This window comes from Octodon degus, unplaced genomic scaffold (assembly GCF_000260255.1).
Source record: "Octodon degus isolate 3935 unplaced genomic scaffold, OctDeg1.0 scaffold00007, whole genome shotgun sequence".
NCBI lineage: Eukaryota > Metazoa > Chordata > Mammalia > Rodentia > Octodontidae > Octodon > Octodon degus.
The window spans coordinates 11,022,730-11,043,647 of NW_004524583.1; the positions used below are offsets into that span (position 1 = coordinate 11,022,730).

General features: G+C 41.5%; 1 protein-coding gene and 1 pseudogene across 8 annotated transcripts in view; both read right to left on the reverse strand.

The window, feature by feature from the left end:
* Positions 1-20,918, reverse strand: part of Ttll5 (tubulin tyrosine ligase like 5) — a 316,364-nt gene that overhangs the window by 122,495 nt on the left and 172,951 nt on the right. For 4 of the 8 annotated variants that reach the window (XM_023702383.1, XM_023702375.1, XM_023702403.1 and 1 more), the window contains one exon: positions 16,380-16,564. In XM_023702383.1, coding sequence (XP_023558151.1) covers positions 16,380-16,564 — 185 coding nt within the window. Of the gene's footprint in view, positions 1-16,379; positions 16,568-20,918 lie in introns of all 8 variants that reach the window. The other 4 variants (XM_023702377.1, XM_004624736.2, XM_023702390.1 and 1 more) reach the window with 1 other exon arrangement.
* On the reverse strand, positions 6,647-15,197 carry LOC105743456 (annotated as a pseudogene).

The following is a 20,918-nucleotide window of genomic DNA, read 5'->3' on the forward strand; positions in this document are numbered from 1 at the left end:
AATATTCTATTATTATCCTATGGTTTTGTTTACATACTAAAACTACTGTCCCTACCTCTCGGCCCAGTGCTGTCTTCCTGAGACTCACAGTGTTAATCAAATTATTTCGGCCTGGCTTGAACACTACCTCAGCACATTCTTTACAGTTCTTTAAGCAGCCACCACAAACCCACTAGTAAGTGAAGGGAAATGAATCTATTTCTGCTCTTGAAGAGCACTGTCTAGCAGACTGTTTCTGTGATAAAAATGTTCTGTCATCTGCACTGCTCAATACTGCAGACTCCAGCCACATGTGGCTGTTGTACACTTGAAATGTGGTTGGTGTGACTGAGAAACTGGATTTACGTTTAACTGCAATTTTAAAAGTAAGATGTAGCTAGTGGCCAACACACCATTAGGCCTTCAGCAGATCTGATTGAGTTTTATGTTTGCAAATTTGCACCTGGCTGAGTTGACTCCACAGAAACTATCTGTAGATTAAGAATCCCTCTGGTCCTTCCTTTCAGCTTTCCAGCCTGTTTCAGAATAAGCAGAAGGAAATCACTGCAATAAAACAGATCCGAGCATCAATACTGGTCCTAGAATCGCCTTGTTTTGCCCAGAGAAGCCTAAGAACAGGGCAATCTCCCAGCACTGGGTCGGAGCATCATAAACGCTATGAGCTACTGAGCATTCTTTTGTAGAAGTTCCTTCCCTAACAGAACTGAGGGACGACACTTAGAGATGCCACCGTGCTGCATCTGCTGCACCGTCCACCTCCACCTCTCTAGGTAACAACAAAACCAGCTTTGGTCAGATAAAGAGAAAGTGCTAAACAATACTTGAAGGTGCCTCCTAGGCAGCAATGACAAATATTTCATTGCCCAAGAATAGGACAGCCTCACAGTACATAAAAAGCCCCACTTACAAAAGCAGCTCACCATTTTTGTTAGCAAAATGGGCTTAAAGGCTTTTTTTTTTTAGTACTGGGATTGAGCCTAGAGCCTCAAGTGTGTCAGACAAGCATTCTATCACTGAGCGTGAGAATTAGGCTATATTAAAGTGGAAGTCATGCCCAGCATGGTGACACAAACCTATAATCCCAGAACAATGAAGGAGCGTCACAAGTATGAGGTCAGCCTGGGCTACATGGTGAGTTTATTTATTTATTTATTTTGTATTTTAGGGAAGGGTCTACAGGATGTTCAGGGTCTCACTACTAGATCAGACTTGTAGTGATCCAACTGGTTTTTTTTTTTTTTTTTTTTTTGCGGTACTGGGGTGATCCACCTGCTTACAGTCTCCCAAGTGCTGGAATTACAGGTGTGCGCCACCACACCCAGGCTCAATTGCTGTCTCAGCACACCTCAGGGGTGGGGCCAGCAAGGCAGGCCTGGGGATTGAAACCCTGGTCCCTGCTTTAATCTGCTGAGCTATTTGGCTGGCCCTTACATGGTGAGTTTAAAGTCAGCCTAAACTGCATAGTGGAGACCCTGCCTCTCAAACCAAAAGACGAAGAGAAAAAAACCCAGAAGTCATAGCCATTAGGCCAACCGGCTTCTTATGACTAATAATTAGAATACATGCTACTACATGTAGGTTGGCCAACCCAAGTTGATGTTACTGGTCATAAGATAGATGGAACAGTTTGAAACCCATCTAACTTGTGGGTACTATGACTCAAAGAGCATGTACAATTACTAATGGGTATCCGCACACAAAATGCAACACACACGTGTAAGAAGCTTATATGTCTGTGTTTAGATATTTAAAATGTTCTTCCATAATTAATTTCTCTGAAAATATGATATGGTTCATTCTACTCTAATAATAATAACAACAAATTACATTAATACTTTCTAATTTAATGGATTTAGTTGGTTTCAGGCATTGCTTTAAGCACATTATATATGTATTAACTTAATCGCCAAGACATACAGATGAAGGAACTGATGTCAGGAGGTAATATAACTTGGTCAAGAACAAATAATCATTAAGAGCCAAAGGCTGGGGAGATGGCTCAGTAGAATAAGCCCCTGAGTTCAATCCCCAGTACCGAAAAAAAAAAAAAAAAAAAAAGAGTGCTCGGAATTCATTCCCAGCCTTCCTGATGTGGCTCTGCCCCGTGTCGCTCTGGCTGCCTTGAGCCACTGAGCCTTGCTACTCACAGGGTCAGCCTAGGGCCAACCACACAAGCTACCAGAAGCTCGTTTAGACTGCAGGCTTCCAGCTCATCCCAGGCACTAGTGAACTTGCTAGGGGATGGCAGAAATGAAAGGAGAAAGTAGGAAGAACCATTTACTGCTTTCCTCCGCAAGACTGGAGACTTGGGGGGTCTTCCAAGAAACAGCAGAGATGTCTTTGACGGGGAAGGAGATAAAACATGAAATAACAAAAGAGAGTGGGAAGAGAATAATTCCATGAGAACTGTTAAGTTTTTACTATTTTTCAACATTGTTAAGATGCTCAAAATTTAAAGTGAGTAGCGATTAACTATGCCTAAGATGCAAAAGTAGATAAGACAGTTTAGAATAAACCTCAGAAAAATTTAAGACTACTTGTTATGATGCCATAAGAAGTGGTGACTATTGGAGAAAAAAAATCAAAAAAGACATTTCAGCCCCAAATCAGTCAGCTTTTACCTATGCCTCCTCCACCCTGCTGCCTTAGCTGGTTAGTTCAGTGAATGCCAGCAGGAAATGCAGCCACTGGATCCTACCTCCACTATGCCTTGGGGTCTGCTTGGCAGATGTTTCACCCTTGCTCTCCTCTGCTCTCACTCTCCTAGAGCAGCTCATGCAGATGTTCCACTCCTGTTCCCTGCCTCATGTCCACTGCCAGAGTGACCTCAGTGCATTTTTTTTTTTTTCTGTTAGTACTGAAACACTGTTTATTTTAGAAGCAGCCTTCCAAAGAAGGCAGGTGAGCAAATATCTGAATGTGTGGGGTAGGGACACATTGCATGCATTCCATCTAGACAGGTGTTTAAATTACAGCAGGAATAAATACAGGTGATAGATGGAAAAGGGGGTAGGAGAAATAGAGGAGGAGGCCAGTTTCCGGTGCCTGGCCCGCCCAAGTGTTAGTGCTTGTTACTGCTGTTTGCTAAAAGGAGTGTTGCTGCCAATACTATAATTAAAATATCATGGTATTCTCATGATAGATTTCCAGAATGTACCCACATCCACCCAGATACATAAGCTTGTGGTATTCAAAGAAGGTCTGAGGACCAGACTAAGAAGATTATTCTTGCTGTGGTTGCAAGTTCTAGAAATGCAGTAGTCCTGAATGCTCCAAGAAATTTCAAAACTCAAAGACAATTCAATAAAGAATCAGCTATCACAGACAAGACCTTGGGTAAAGTCCTAAGGATATACAGATAAAAACATGGCCTCTAGCCCTCAAGCCATGTAGGAATTTGTAATCTAGTGAGGCTAGAGTGGTAGACAAAAAGCAATATCTAAGACATCTTGACTGTGGCAGTGTTAAAGAAATTCAAAGAAGAAATCCAAGCAGGGCCCAAACGTACAGTGATAGCGAACCTTTTAGAGCTTTCAGTGATAACAAATGACCCACTGCCACATGCATGCCACAGTGAACCTATGGCCAAAAGGGTTAGGTAGGAAGAAGAAAAAACAGAACAAAACAAAATGCAGACAGCCAGCCAAGATAACTCAAAAACAGAAAGCTGAATTTGGCAAAAGACAGAGTAAAAACTAGGAAGAGACAGAGTTTGGGAAGGTCTTTGAATGCCAGACTAATCACCCCATTCTCGATCCTGTGGATGACAGTAAGCTGTATAATAGTTCTGACAGACAGCAATCCTATAAGAGAATCATGGTTACTGTAAGGAAAGCCAGGGCTGTTTTCTGGGATGGGGCTAAGGTCACTTGAGAGTTGCAGTAGCCAGGTGATAAGGGATGAGACTGGGACACAGGACAGCTCCCGTTGCTCTCTCTTCCCTTCCCTGCCAGGCTAAGGAAGACAGCTGAGCCTGGGAACTGAAGAACTGGTTCACGATCTAAAAAAAAAGCTCTTGAGTTCATGTTTCATTATAACTGTTTTCTTCTTTGAATTTGCCCTCTTTTGACTAGATCTTTTTTCTACCTCATTGTTAAGGCAGGATGCAGCTGCTTGCCGCTTAAGAAGAGAGGGTCAGAGGGCAGGTGTCTGAGGCCAGCTATGTTCTACGGCAGGGGTAGTAAACCTGTGGCACTTGCCGCACTGGGCTGTTCACATTACTGAAAGCTCCACAAGGTTCACTTTCACTGTGCTTGGGCCATATGAGAAAATGGGCCTTTCCCTAGGTTTATCCTTTTATGCCTTTCTTTAATAGTAAAATGGTTTAAGAATCAAGATTTGAGGAGAGACTGGAGGTGGGGGCGGGGAGGGTAACCAGGAGGCCAACTAGTTGGTTTTAGATTAGGCATTTCAACTAGTGGACAAAGAAGATACTGGATCATACACTGTCACCAAGCTAGTGATTACACTCTGAAGTTTGGAGCTCAAACTCTTATAGTAATTAGCAGCAGAGTTTTTCCCAGGAAGCCTTGCCCTGGGTAGCCTGTGTTGCACCTCGAAACAGTGAATTCTGGATTGTAGCTATAGTGATTTCTAGTCAGTGTCTAGCAACTATGTATGCAGCAACCCTCAGCTCCACCGTCAGCTGTATTTGGACTTGGAAGAAAAAATCCAAATACCTGACATTTAGAGATAGTGAAGTTTTCAGAAGATGTGTGAAAAGACAGTGCAAGTGTGTCCAACTGAGGCTTCAAATTTTCTAGCAGTCAGGTCAGCAGGCAGCATTTGCCTCTGTGTACATATGATCTACCTCACATTTTTTGGTCTACCCAATGGGATAAGATGTTCCCTACCTGCAGGAGACAACACAGTTTTACACTTCTATTACATACGGTGGGTCTACAAATGTACTAGCAAAGACCCTCCTCTGACCAGAGCCTGTAGGTTTGCACAGAATGGTGACTTTTTAAACACAGAATTAGTTCCACAGCTCAGCATTATTACTTAGAAAAAATACAACCAGTAAATTCAGATAGTCAGAAGAGGTAAGGATTGGCCCTAAGCTGTGTAAGTAGAAAAATCAGAAGCTTCTTGATATTTTATCACTACCCTATCACACTTAACTTCCCATGTCAAACTTAATTCTCATAAAGGATCTACTCAGATCTTTGCCATTAAATTGCTTCAAGAGCATAGCTGCAAAGTTCAAGAAGCTTTATGCTAGGTTTTGTATCTATAATTGCAAATTTACTTTTTTCTCTTGCCCCACAAATTATAAACTGCTTTAAGACAAGGACAGTATTCTCTTTACTGTTGTAACCACAGAGCTCCCTTAGTATCCACAGGGCACTAGTCCCAAGGCCCACAGAAACCAATCAAAGGATGATCAAGTCCTTTCTATACAATGGTGAAGAGCTGAGAAGCCACTTGGGGGCACAGTGCTTGCTTATCTGGTGTGAGGTCTTGGTTCAATCAATCTCCAGCACCAAAGAAAGAGAGACAAAGATAGAAAGAGAAAGAGAGGAAAAATGAAAAGGAAAGGTGTGTGCTATGGTTTGTGTCTAGGTGTCCCCCCAAAGCCGCATGCAGTCTTGGGGTGGCTTCTGGAGTTTGTGATTAATTACTGTGGGTGTGGATGCTGACCAGTCCTGGGGCAGATAATTTGCATTACAATGTAAGGAGGGGAGAGAAGCTAGCCGCTGCTACTCCTCCCTTGTACTCTTGCTCTTTGCTGCCACCATGAAAGGTTGCTTTCTACTATGCGCTGTTCTGCCTTGGACTCAGCTGAGTATGGACAGAAACCTCCAGTAACTGTGAGCTAAATAAACCTTTCCTTCCTTCATTTTGGTTGTCAGGTATTTGTCCAGCAATGAGAGAAGAGTAACTAAGAATTGTATCTATATATAATGTACGCACATTCTCTGTACACCCTATCTCTGGATTACTTGCATATGTAGCTGTTATTTTGTACTGTTTAAGGAATGACAAGTAAAAAAAAAGTCTGTATGTATTTAGTACAGATCTATTTTACCCCTCTTTTTTTTTTTTTAATTTTTTATTTTTTTTTGTACCGGAGATTGAATTCAGGACCTTGAGCTTGCCAGGCAAGTGTTTATGCCGACTGAGCTATCTCCCCAGCACCCCCAAAATATTTTTGATCTGTGGTTGGTTGAACCAAAGGTTATAGAACATGTAGCTGCAGGGAGCTAAAGGAACTGGGACTTAATCAAAGAGATCTCAGCATACAATCTTAGCGGGGACCTGTACACACACATACACACCCTTTCTCCAGTGAGCAGCCATTTTTACCAGGGAGTAGAAAAGTCTTTAATGCTACTGGAAGGTAAATTAGAGGTTCTAAATTACCTCTCTTTGCATAGACCATAAAGGAGACTGCTTCAGAATTCAAGGAAATAAAATACTCAGCAATAACTAGTATAAGCGATAAATGTTGCTCTTACTAATGCCTTGTGTAATTTTATTTTTTAGAAGAACTCATTGGACACACTAAATTATGCAAAAAAAATCTGCAATTGCATAAAAAGAATCCCATTCTCATACTACTCAAATGCCCAGCAGGGATAAAAATAATGACTGCAGAATGGACCCCAGGATTTAACGCAGAAATGCTCTGTACAGAAAAATTTCAGGCTTCTAACGTCACTGAATCCAACACTATATGTGCTTCTTCATATTTCTGAGCTTCTTTCAAGTTTTTCCACTTTCTAATATCTGCTGAAGGTCAGTATGTGCTGCCTCTGACCTGCACTGGCAATGTGAGATCACCATCAGGGACTCTTGCAGGATCTCCGCCTGCTTTCTAAGGGCGTAATTTTCACCATCTTCAGGTTTTCTTTTCTTTTTGTTGTTTTGCTTCTTTTCCATACATCACTTTTTCTTTGACTAAGCGCTTCACCACGCTGGTCTTGCTCTTGATCTGCCTCACATGGGATCGGCCATAGTACCTGGACTCGCGAGCAGGCCTTATGCAATCTTAGAGATGACTTCTGCCTGGTCTTAAAACCCTGGGCAAGGTGGGTGAAATAATAGCTTTGATACACAGACAGATTTCGTTCCTCATCCGCACAATGTGTATATTTCTTTCTTCATGGCACTAAAACAGCAAAGGCCTAGTAAACTCTTTGTGATGATTCACTCAAACCTACCTCGGGCTCCCCCAAGGTTATTTGCAGATTTCATGTATCTTATTTATCAAAATGGACATGGAAATTCAACATCAAAGATTTAGTTCATCTTAACATATGAGCAATCAGCGGCACAGAATTCCCAGGGAAGTTTTTAATCTTATCATAGCCCCGACAGCATGGTCCATAAAACTTCTTGTCTGAGGAGGTCTACAGATGGTATTTCACAAGATTCTTTCATTAATTCAAGCAAATATTTATCAGGCACCTACTCTGGGCTTGGCATTCTTTTGAGCACTGAGGAAGAACAATGGAAAAAAAAAGTCCTTGCCTTTATGGAGGCCAGCCCAGTGTGGGGAGGAGGGTAAGCACTGAAATATACAAAGAATGTGTGAAGCAAAGGCAATCGCAGATTTGGAGCTGGGACCAAATTCTTGATATTAATACCCACATACCATTGTAACGTCTTCAGGGATTCTAAACTTGGAAACCAAGTGTGCATGGGGCATAAAGAGGGACCCTGAGTGGGGAGTGTCTAGGAAGCCTTTAGAAATGAATGCAAATTTCTAAGTTGGCATTTTCTTTACAATAGAAAAAAATATAGCTTTCATTAAACTCTAAAAGGGATCACTTTGATTGATATGAAGAAAAACTTGTCTTAACTCTGCATTCACAATGTCCTGAGGAATATATCAATGTTGTTCGAAAATAATGTTCTCTGCAGTGATCATATATAAAGGCTCATCAAAAATACAACTGGATCAATTGAGCCTGCGAAAGAACATTTCACTCCCCTAGCCCTGGAGCTCTGAATGATCTACAACAAGGAAATGGGACGGCCAGCTCCTCCTGACCTGCTTCAGCATCGGCCTCTAAGCAGGTGGGCCACAGATTGGACACATTTGCATGCAAAAGGTAACCCTTGGCTAGGAAACACCAGACCTGCTCCACAAAAGATCAGGGACAAGGAAGACCCAAAGTGCTATGTCTGCCTTATTTGAAGATTTTCACCAATGCAGACATATAAAAATATATTTAAACAAGGATATAAAAAGAATCATTCTTAAACAGTTAACACACTTCTAAGGGCACTTCAGGAGCCATTATCAAATCACTAGTTATATCAACTGATAGACTCACTCAATTCCTACACGCTGATTAAAAAAATGGACTCAGCACCAGGAGGTAAGGGCTACAAAGTCTATCATATTTTAAGAGAGGTTAGAGAATCTCTACAGTATAAACACTAACTTTTCCTGGCATAGTTTCCTTCCCTGTTGAACTTCATCATTTACATAATATAAAATACAAACAGATAAAACATTCCAAAATCCAGTAAAATTTCCAGTTCAAGATTTGCAGGCATCCATGGGAAGCCAATACTCTCTGTAGCATTTGTTTTATTTTTTGTTTGTTTTTCATCTTTTACTTAATTTATTTGGTACAGGGTCCCACTACACACCTCAGACTTGTAGTGATCCTCATATCTCAGCTCCCCAGTGCTGGGATTACAGGTGTGCACCACTATGCCTGCTTTCGGTGGCCAGCTCAGCATGAGGCTGGCATGACATGTGGTACCTGGGATTGAACCTGAGCCCTTGTGCTTGCCAGAAGGCACTTAGACCACCGAGCTACTCCCCTGGCCCAGTATTTCAGTTTGTATATGCAGCACTTGGTATAAGTGAGCTGATGGTATTGCTGTGGCCACAGAGCATGTGTGGTGATCAACAAGGCTGGAATTTCTCCGCTCAAAATAATCCGATGACTATCCCATGAAATGAATTGATGAGTTCATGTAATAAATGATAATCTTTGAGAGAATCACATTTTTCTCAACCTGCTTCAGGGAGGGAAGAAACATTTCTAACCACAGAAAACAGACGTTTAACTCCTGGTCTTTCTGTGAAGGCGCAAGTACAGGGTTGGCTACAACTCTTTCGCAGTGCTACAAAGCTATAACAGGGTACAGCGCTGTGCCTGCTCATTTTGGTCTGATGAGAGATTTGAATTCTGTAAAGAGGCAGAAAAACACTGAGGTAAAGAATATGGAGTGAGTGAAGCTGAGTTGGCGGCGCATGTCTGTAATGCTAGCATTTGTAAGGCTGAGGCAGGAGGATCATAACAAGTTCAGGGTCAGCCCGGGCTACATAGGAAGAACCTGTCTTAATAGAAACAAAACAAAACAAAAAAAAAGGAATACAGAGTCAGGTAGGCCTGGGTTTGAGTTTTGGTACAGTCACTTGACACTTGCATGACCTCAGCAGACTCTTATCCTACCAGCTTTCATTTCTTGGACTTTGTAAGTAAAAGATGAAGGAGCTCCCTCATAGGATTAACGAGATAGTGCACACAAAGTTCTTAGCACAGTACCTCATACAAGGTAGGCATCTGGGTAATGCCAGCTGCTTCAGTGTGAAGGGCAGGTATAAAATCATCAAGAAAAACAAAAGGAAGGGTAGCAGTTTTAAAAGAGAATATAAATATCAACACAATGCAGAAGAGAAATTCTTGTATGTTTATTGAGCATGTGGTGTCTCCCAAGAGCAAGACCCTGCTCTAGGTGATGGATTAGAAGGGACTGCCATCACCTGGCTTATAGCTAGTCAAGTGGGAAGAGATGCAAAGTCACTGTAAGAGCTCTGTTATGAGACTGAATCAGGAAGGGCCAAAGGAGCACACAGCAGGAAGAAGACTTCCGGCTGGACAGGAGAGGACTTATCTATTAAGACATGTCTGAAATGCACACCACATCACACTCAAAACAACAGGTAAAAGAAATAGACATGGTCCTATCCTCAGCTGAGCACCGTACGGCCCAGTAGAATCAGTACATTTATTAAATGCAGTTATCCCTCGGGGTCTGCAGGGGACTGATTCCTGGGCTTCTGGCAGATATCACCATTTTCACAAATTCCTATAAGGGGCCACCAATCCCTTTCAGATAATGGTGTAGTATTTGTATATAACCAGTGCATATTGCCCTGTACAATTTAACTCATCTCTAGATTATTTATAAGACCTAATACAATATAAATGTTAGGAAATTTTTTTAAAAAATGTATTTAGTACAGAATCTACACGGTTTCACTACACAGATCGGATTTGTAGTGATCCTCTTGTTTGCAGCCTTCCAAGTGCTGGGATTACAGGCACGTGCCACCATACCCAGTCTCAGTCACCGTCTCAGTGCACCCTGGGGGTGGGGCTGGCACGCCACAGTGGGGATCCAACCCTGGTCACTGCGCCTGCTAAGCAGGCACTTTAGTCCACTGAGCTACTTGGCCAGTCCATACTGTTTTTATACTGTATTATTTTTGAATAATGACAAGAAAAAAGCTGTATATATTCAGTACAGATGTGATTACATAAAAAATATTTTAATATTAATTCCTATGACCCCCCAGAGCCCATGCATATAGGGAGGGAACTATACTACCTGTAAGTCAAGCTGTAAAGTAGAAAAGCCCACTGTCCTCAAAGACTTCACTATTAAAGGAGACAAGTACTGTACGTTGACATGTGTAATGTGGTGTGATGAGTGAAACAGCCATCTATGCCAAGCCTGGCAGATGTGCAGATTAGACGTGGTGATTAGGCAATGTTTCTCATGAGAAGATGGCATAAACTAAGGCATGGAGACTAAGAAATCCTAGTTGAGCCAAACCAATACCTGAGTGAGGGGAGGGAGACAAGAAGAAGTAGCCCAGAACCAGGTTCCAAATAAATATTTGGAACAACTCTTCAAACCATGGGCCTTACATCACAGACCACAGGAAACCCTCGAGATTCCTTAGGAAGATCACCAGGATCAGACTTGGGATTTAGGCACAGCCCTTCACAGTAAAGATGAGGATGAGGAGGGGAAAACTGGCCAGGGGTCCATTAGGAGATAAGGGGGAGACAATGAAGGCCTTTATTTAGGAGGAGGCCGACACTGAAGTGTAATGGGGAAACACAGCAGAGACATTCACGAGTCAATGAGCAAGGCTGGCAGCTACCTGGGTGCAGAGAAAATGAGGAAGCAGAGAGGCACTAATAGATCACAGCCCATACTTAAGTCTTCATAACTGCAATGCAACCAATGCAAAGAATGGAGAACAAGCAGGTTTTTAAAATGCTGACTTTAAAAAGTATTTGTGTGTGTGTGTGTGTGTGTGGCAGAACCGGGTTAAAAAGTATTTTTGAAATATCTTCAATACATGTCAAATATTTTGAATGCTGGGCAAATAGTTAGGTGGAAATGTCTAGCAGGCAGTTGGATATTTGGACCTGGCACTCAGAAAAGAGGTTCAGATTACAGATGCACACTTGGGAGAAGTCCACAGAGAGGCACCAGATAAAGCTTTAGGGAAAGAAAATTTACCACAGGGAAGTATAAAAAGGAAAAAAAAAAGTTCTGAGAGTTGCAGCTTGGAATGCAGAGATCTGTTTGAAAGAACAGGGGGACACAGAGCCCTGAGTTATCGCCCTTCTTCAGTACCAGTCTGGTGTTATCAGTTTTATATACTTGAGGTATCCACGGTGGGGGATCCAAAACAATATTGAAAGTGGAATCTACTTTTCAAGGGAAAGAGGAGAAAGGAGTAAGTCTTCAGAATTACAGAAGGGTTAGAGAAGATAAGAGAAAATTTTAAGATAAGAGGTGGTCAATAATAGAGCCACATATTGATGCAGGAAGAGATTAACTATAGGTGACCAGGGTTCACCTTTTAAAGAGAACTGGACAAATGTTAAGAGATCGTCAGTCAACATGGGTAGGTAATGGGAGAGGGACAGGGGCCAGTGAGAGTATGCTACTTTTAACGAAGTTTGATGGTATAGGAAAGACAAGAGCTGGAAGGGGAAAGAATGAAAGAAAGGCTTCTTTAAAACAACACGATGTAATTGACTAAGGAACTAAAGACAATGGGAGGTGAAAAGTTGAAGAGCTAGGAACGGGACAGGGTCCACTGGAACGAGGCCCCACAGCAGAGGCACAAGGGCCCCGGAGGGAGAACTGGTCTTGATACTGAAATTATTCTTTTTCACAGCCAAGGCAACCAAGGCCCCGGGAGGCAAAGTAACTTGTCCAAGGTCTCATGGATTCAGGCGTATGTGATTTTTCTACTTACTCTTTTCTCTTTATAAAAATGAGAACAGGTAGATATAGTGCACTCCCACGCGTGCGCACACACACACACACACACACACACACACAGAGCAACATTTTCTACCAAGCAAGAATAGGAGCTTAAAGAACTAGAGTTAATAAATGATCACAAAGTCAGAGCCCAAATATCTGGCCGTGTACACTGTCCAGGTAAACGAAGGAGGCAGGGAGAAAGTCTGGGCAAGACACAGAAGCCTGCGAGGCAGCTGTGTCAGCCCTACAGGACATCTGCAACCGTTTCAGAGATTTAGCTCTGTCCCTCCCAATTTCACCTTCAAACTGGGATTTCTGCACCTGAGATTCATCCCACTGGGAGTCACAAGCAGCTGTCGGGAATCTTGCATGTATCCTTCTCTAGGGCCAGGCAGTAAAGTATCAGCTAAGACAGGAAAGACACCGAGTGGTTTTCTGTTCTACTTTGCATCTGAGTGAAAAATGTGAAGAGCAAAGAGCGTCTCCTCCCTCTCTGCCTGTCAGCACATTTCCAGAAGGCCTGGCCACGTCGCTGTGCGGCTGGCTGGAGAGAAGAGACGACAGAGAACAGGACGGCGGCGCCCGCCTGGGTGGTCTGCTGGTATCCCTTTGATGAAGCTCCCAGGCTGGGAGAGCTGGAGCTGTTCCTAACGATAGCCGGTCCTGAAATCTCACACTCAGAGCAGGCTCAGAGCAGAGTGCAGTGGGCCCTGCTCCCTGAGTCGCTACCTCCCACTCCTCACCACAGGCTGGGCTAATTCACCACATTCTTCTGCACTCACAGCAGAACCACAGAAGCCACACTCCCTTGCAGCGCTGCGTGAGGTGGATATAGGAAGACCTCACACCAGAGCAACACTCCTGGGACGCTGAGCTACCATGGCGCCCCTCATCCAGGTGTAGGCAGAAAACAGCGAATTAGATAGCTGGACTGGGTGGCACATACCTGTAATCCCAGCACTTGGGCAGCACAGGCAGAAGGATCACCACAAGTTCAAGGCCAGCCTGGGCTACACAGTGAGTTCAAGACTAGCCTGAACTGTTTCAGAAAACTAATGGTCAGGCATGGTGGCATAGGCCTGTGATTCCAGGACCTGGGAGGCTGAGGTAAGAGGATCTCTGTGAGCTTGAGGCCAGTCTGGGTTACACAGTGATACTCTGTCTCAAAAAGACAACACAGGGCTAGGGAGATAGCTCAGTGGTCTAAACACCTACATAGGGACCCAGGTTCAGTCCCTGTTACTGCATGCCATACAGGCCCCAGAAGCCCAGGCATGCTGTGCTCACCACCAAAACCAGGCGTGGTGGTACATGCCTGTAATCCCAGTGCTGGAGAGGCTGAGACAGGAGGATCACTATAGGTCCGAGCTGTGTAGTGAGACCCTGTACCAAATAAATAAATAGATTTAAAAAAAAAAAGACAAAACAAGCTAATAAAATAGAACTAGAAGGGCCAGCCAGATAGCTCAGCATATTAAAGTACCTGCTTGGGCAGATGTAGGGAACAGGGTTTCATCCCCTAGCATGCCATGCCGGCCCTACCCCTGGGGTACGCTGAGAAGGCGACTGAGACTGGGCGTGCTGGTGCATGCCTGTAATCCCAGCACTTGGGAGGCTGAAACAGGTGGATCACTACGAGTTTGATTGTGTAGTGAAACCCTGTAGACCCTGTACTAAATACAAAAAAAAAAAGAAAACAATAAAATGAAAAAAATAAATAAAAATATCCAGAATTAATAGTAGGGAAAGAAAGAGGGGATATCTGGGAATCTTATCAGAAAAATAGATAAGCAGGGGCAAACATCAAACAACTGAAAATGAGGAAAAAAGTGAGAGATGGGAAATCCAAAGCACTGCAAGTGACTTCTGGACACGAAGCTGTTTCTTATAACTAAATGTAAAGTTGCATGGCAAAACCAGAGAAAGGTCCAGCATGTTCTGCGTGGTGGCCTTTCACTAGAAGGCCACGGACCCCATATTTATTACCTGCTTCAGTGAGGTAACAATTTGTAACTTTCCTTTACAAATACAGCTAAATACAAAAGGAAACACTGAACATTAAACTACTATTTCATGTTATTAGTTATTTACCAGCCCAAAAACAAGGAGAGCATTTTCCAAATTCCAAATCAAGGAACTATTTTCTCTGAAAGGAAGGAGCTGTATGACACACAATTGAGGTTTTCATTAATAAAGTACATATTATCCAACAACTTACTTTTTCCAAATTGAATTAGAAATCATTTATTATTGAAAGTTTTTATGCCTGAAATAACAGTATTTTGCAAGTATGTGGCATTTAGACTTTACAAAGAGGATTTGCATCAATAAATATGAATATTATGTAAATTTGTTGAAAAGAAAGATACATTCTTCTGGCCAGAATTTAAATAAAGACAATCTTGATATTAAAAATAAAAAAGAAGAAAAAGATGATTTGCATCTGTCCTCATGACCCTGTTGGATTTCCCCCATCAACAAATGAAGTCGCTGAGGCTGACAGAAGTTGAGTGACTTGCCCAAGATCTACAGCTAGTCTGTGGCAGGACACAGATCTTGGGATGGGTAATGCAATCCCTTAGCTTCCACTTTCTGCTTAGTACACAAGTAGTACCTCCTCTGTCATGATAGCAAGCCCTAAGCATTCTCACCAAGACTCTGAAGGTGTTCCCGTGACAGGTGTCTGGTGGACTCTTAACTCACTAGCCCTGGAGTTCTTAATAGAGAAGAGAATGAAGGAAGATGACTTCCCAATGGGGATACCTGAGCCCTGCATTACTATAGGATGAGGAATTTACCATTCCGTAGGCTTTGCAGTGTAAGTGATAAGTATAGCCTATCACTGGCCTTTACCCTTTCTCAGAGGTATTCTGTATTTCACAATTTCTTCTCCTTCTACCATGGTCCTGACAGTCTATTCTCTCCGTCATTATCACCAAAATGAACTATGCAACTCTCCTGTAAGTTTCTTTGCTTTTGACCTCATATTAGGCCCCCTTATCTCCTCACTTCAAATGGCTAGGGATGTGAGAGAGAAAGGAACTGCTGCCCCATGCGTGGGATGAGACTGAAGGGAAGCAGAGACCATGGCAGGCTTACTTGTAGTTCTGATCCTTAAGTTTTTTAAGAGAATGAGGATACCACCAGGGAGCAGTGTGTTGCCTACTTTTAGCATGTATTCGAGATAATTTTCAGCTTCATTTTATAGACTTGATTAATATTACTGAGTTACCATCAATTAAAGAATTTGACATAACAAAAATATAGCAAAATGTAACTGCAGAGTTTACATTCTTGGGAGGACTTTGATGCCACTTAGCATTAAGCAAGAGGAGGCAATATGGCTTCTACTTGCAATTAAACATCATAGGGGTAATCAGGAAAAAAAAACAAAAACAAAAAACAAAGAGGCTTAGGCAAATGCGCAGGGACCGTGGTCTGATCCCTGGTACCACATGCCATGCCAGCCCCTCCCCAGGGTGGGCTAAGCTGGCCACAAAAATAAATTGATTGATAAATGCAAAAGTCATACACATGAAACTTCATATATAGAGTCAGTATCCCGGTAGCTATTTCTATTCGTTCAGCTTATTGAATGATCTTGACAACATCATGTCTTTCAGCCTCAGTTTTCCCCACCTTTAAAATAGGGAGAATGATACTGGATTAGACTATATTTCTTCATAGGTAGCCAGAAAACCTTCTGAGATCATGAAATAAACTGCAGTAAGGCAAGAAGAAAAAAAAGAAAAAAAAGAAAAAGAAAGGTAATGTTAGTGACATTACGATAAAAAGATTTATAAAACTAGAACTCCCTGGAAATTTTTACAAAGAAAGAAGCTGCTTTTAAAGACCCTTTAGAATTATATTTACAGCTGAATAGGTATATTTATCCATGACATAGGTACACACTAGTTAGTAACAGACTTAATCTCACAATACCTGCTTTTTACTTTCTGTAAAGAAAGTCATTTTCTTTACAGCTGAGGAGAAATACTTGGACTCTACGCGCTCATGCCAACCAATACTCAAGAGGCACTGGCTCATAGGAAGTGGTAAGATCAGGGAACGGAAGCACGCTCTGTAGTCCCGCGCTGAGTCCGGACACGTACCTGCTGGGTGAGGAGACTGATGTGGCTGGCTGGGGAGTACTGCCTGGCGGCCTGCTTCTCGGCGAGCCGCTGAAGTTCGGCTGTGACCATGCTTTGGTTGTACCGCTTGCTGTACGCAGAGCCATCTTCTCCCTCTTTCTGTGCTCTGGCTACTCCTGAATGATGCTTGTTTGGATGGCACGAACCTGCTGAAAAACAGGATAAAAGCCCTGGAAAACTCAGGACACTAGCAGCAAAATACCAGGCAACAGACACTTGACTAAGTCCTAGAGCTCTTTAACAAGATAGAGAGCAATAACCTCAAATAGTTACAAAAATAAAAATAAAACCTTACATTTCCTAAAAATTCTTCCAAGAGCCAAATTGTAACAAGCATTCATTAATGTGTTTTTCGTTAGTACAAAGCTTCACAAAGAATTTTCAGCTGGACATGGCAGCGTATCATGTATCACTGTTCCATCTATCTGTGATTGTTCCTAACTTCATATTCTGTGCCACTGGTCTACATGTCTGTATTTTTTCTAATAGCATACTGTCCTAATTATCATATCTTTGTTTCGTGTTGAGGTGCTCCTCTGCTTATTTTACTTCTTCAGGAAGTTTTGGTACTTTGTCCATTATCATTTTAGAGTAGGCTTACTGAGTTCACAATCAACTTGACCCGTGGCAGGGCATGCCTGCAATTCTAGTACTCTACAGGCTGAGGCAGTAAGTTTGAGCTCAACCTTCCTCAAAATTTAAATAAAAAGAAGGGAGAGTTGTGGCTCAGTTGGCCCTACGTGCAACCCCGAGTACTGCAAAAACAAACCAAACCAAAACAACTGAGCAATTTTCAACATAAGTAGTGGAGAACAGACCATGCTAGAATTTACTAATGGGACTGAAGAAAAAGGACACACTGGGCTGGGCTGCGGGCTGGGCTACGGGCTATGGGCTGGGCTGCAGGCTGGGCTACGGCACAACGGTGTACGTGTGCCTCATTTTACACAGGATCCTGGGTTGATCCCCACCTTTGCCAGGAAAAACAAAACAAAAAAACCCAACTTTGAGACTCTTAACACTTGTTTGGTTTTCTTATTATGTCATTAAACTTTTTAATAGTCTGTGGAATCCATAGTCAAATCATTCTCAACAGTATTTAAAAAGCTCAAAAGGGAAACAGGGATGAAAGAAAAACTGAGAGTACTTAGAAAAAAATAACAATGATTTAAACTCTTGTTCTTTTTTGCGATACTGGGAATTAAACTCAGGACCCTGCGCTTGCCAGGCAAGTGCTTATTCTACTGAGCTAGCTCCCTGGGCCCTTAAATTCTTAAATAAGATTCTTTTCTGATATAAATTTTCTTTTCAACTTTTTATCATAGTTGTAGTATTGACCAGTGGAGTACTGGCAAAGAGAAGTTATTTGATATAAAATCAAGGTTTGTAGTTTTTGATTCTAAAAGTTCTACATCTCTTTGAAAAATAATTATTAAAACACAGAAAAATAGAATCACCATAACGTAGTGCTCTCCTGTCCATCTGTGTCTATTTTTGTGTTACAAGGAATTGAACTCAGGGCTTTGTGCTTGCCAAGCAGGCACTGTCCCACTGAGCTACATCCCCGTCCCTGTCTTTCCTTTAATGCTGATATAATCATAATCATTCTGCATACACAATAGGGCAATACTCCAAAATATTCTGCATATTTACATTGATACACAACATATTTATAATAGATGTGGAAGTTACAAGCGTGTTATAACAAACACCTGCAAACTTAACACAGGAGCAAGCTTACCAATAAGTGGCCCGTGTGCTTCTCCCCTTGTCATTCACTCTCTTTCTCTTGTAAGTTTTTAATATTTTTTTTTAATTTTTTTTTTTTTTTTGCAGAACCAGGGATTGAACTCAGGCCCTTGCGCTTGCCAGGGAAGCGCTTATTCCACTGAGCCATCTCCCTGGCCCTTTGAATGGTTTTATCATATGTAGTTATGTGTGTTTATGTGCACATACACATGAACAAAATACTACACAATACTACTTCTGAGCTCTATAAAAATGGTATTCTACTGTAGCAGTTTCCCAAGACTTGCTTTTATAGTTGTCCCTATAGTGCCAAGATTCAGGGGTGTTAAGTATAAATGAAATTCATGAACTTAATTTACTATCTGATATTCCATTTTGCAAGTACTTCATGACTTATTTTTTCTATTCCTCCATCTACGGGTATTTGGCGGCTTTGAGCTTATTGCTGTTATTAAAAATGCAGCACCCACACTCTGGCCTACAACTGCTGGTGCATATGCAGAAGTTTCTCTTGTGTCTTTGCTTAGGAGTGGAATTGGTGGTCAGAGGGCATGTAAATTTTCAGTCTTGTTCAATAACACCAGACAGGTATTAATTCCCACAGAGAAACAAAGGGTTCTTGCTGATCCATACACCCTTGAACACCTGGTAATGTCAAACATCCAAATTCTTCCTTCTGCAAGAAACTGTAAACAATTGTTTTCATTTACAGTCACCCTATAAATAATGTTGAACATGTTATCCCTTTTCTGATATCCTTTATTATTTTTTTCTCTTGACTTTAAAGGGAGTTAGACTTTTATTTATTTATTTTGGCGGAACTGGGGATCGAACTCAGGCTCTTGTGCTTGCCAGGGAAGTGCTTATTCCACTGAGCCATCTCCCCGCCCCCATTTATTTATTTTTTTGGCAGAACTAGGGATTGAACTCAGACCCTTGCGTGTGCCAGAGAAGCGCTTATTCCATTGAGCCATCTCCCTGGCCCAAGCTTTTATTTCATACCATAAAATCTTAAAAGTGGTCTCCTTTATTCTAGAAATTTTCATTTTTGTAACAAAGTGATTTTTATGTATGGTATGAGACAGGGATCTAATTTTACTTTACCCCAGCACTATTTATTGAAAAATCTTTTCTCTTCCAATGCCCTACAATGCCAGCTGTATCATGTATCACTGTTCCATCTACCTGGGATTGTTCCTAACTTCCTATTCTGTGCCACTGGTCCATATGTCTGTATTTTTTCCAACAGCATACTGTCCTAATTATCGTATCTTTATGTTTCGTGTTGAGGTGCTTCTCTGCTTATTTTACTTCTTTGGGAAGTTTTCACTAGTTTTGGTATTTTGTCCATTATCATTTTAGAGTAGGCTTATTGAGTTCAACAATAAATTTGAGATTTTGACTGGAAGTGTATTGAATACAGAGATCAAAAGATGAGAACTGAAGCATTTAGGGATACCGAGTCTTCCTATACATGTACATGGTATCTTTATCCTTTTTTTTGTTGTTGTTGTTGTATTTAGTACAGGGTCTGCAGGGTCTCACTACAGATCAGACTCGTAGTGATCATCCTATTTTCAGCCTCCCAACTGCTGGGATTACAGTGCTGGCCACCACGCCCAGTCTCAATCGATGTCTCAGTGCACCCCGAGGGTGAGGTGGTTAAGTTTTCTTTGATGTCTTTCAACAAAATTTTGCAAAAATTCCTTTTAAAAGTTTCTTCTAAACCAAGCACAGTGGTGAATACCTGTAATCCAGCGCAGACAGGAGAACTGTAAATTTGAGGCCAGCATGGGTAACTTAGCAAGATTCTATCTAAAAAACAAAAAGTGTGTGGGGGGGGGTGGGGGGTGGTGGCCTAGAGTAGGGTATCCCTGGGTTTGATCTTCAGTACTGTCAAGTGTTTTCTAAATTGTTCTATAGGTAGAATAATGCTTTATATATACATATATATATATATATATATGTATATATATTTGTAGCTGGTACATTAAAAGGCTTTTGATTTTTATTATAAAACAGTATATTATCCACAAATACATTTTATTTTCTTTCTGATCCTACGGTTGTAATTTCTTTTTATTATACTAGCTCTGGCCTGTAAAATGTTGAACAGAAGTAACCCAAATGAGCACATCCTTGTTTTTAACATGAAAAGAAACATTTTCAACAATTCCTCTATTTAGCTCTTTTAGGGCTTGGGTAGATAATCTTTCAGCTTCACAAGGTTTCTTTCTCTTAGAATACTGAGACTTATTATCATGAATGAAGGTAGAATTTTGTCAAACCTCTTTCTGTATCTACAGAAAACTGCTTAAGATATGTACAATCTTTTTAATTAGAAACTTCCTATTTGGGGGCAGGTATGGTGGCACATACCTGTAATCCCAGCATTTGGGAGGCAGAGAGAGGCGAAATGTCATGAATGAGAGGCCAGCCTAAACTACATAGCTAGACCACCTCAAAGTCTTGTATTTTTGTTCATAAATAAAAAATGACCTGTAATTTCAAATTCTGCCCTTACTTGGTATTATTACCAAAATTAAACTAGCCACACAGTAGGTAAATATTCTTTTTCTATTCTCCATAAGAGTTTGTCTAATATTAGAATTATCTATCTCTTGGAAGAGCAAAGAATTTACTTATCAAACTATCTAACCTTATGTTTTCCTTCAGAGTTTTTTTTTTTTTTTTTTTTTTTTTTTTTTTTTTTTTTTTTGAGACGTGGTCTCGCTATGCAGTTCAGGCTGG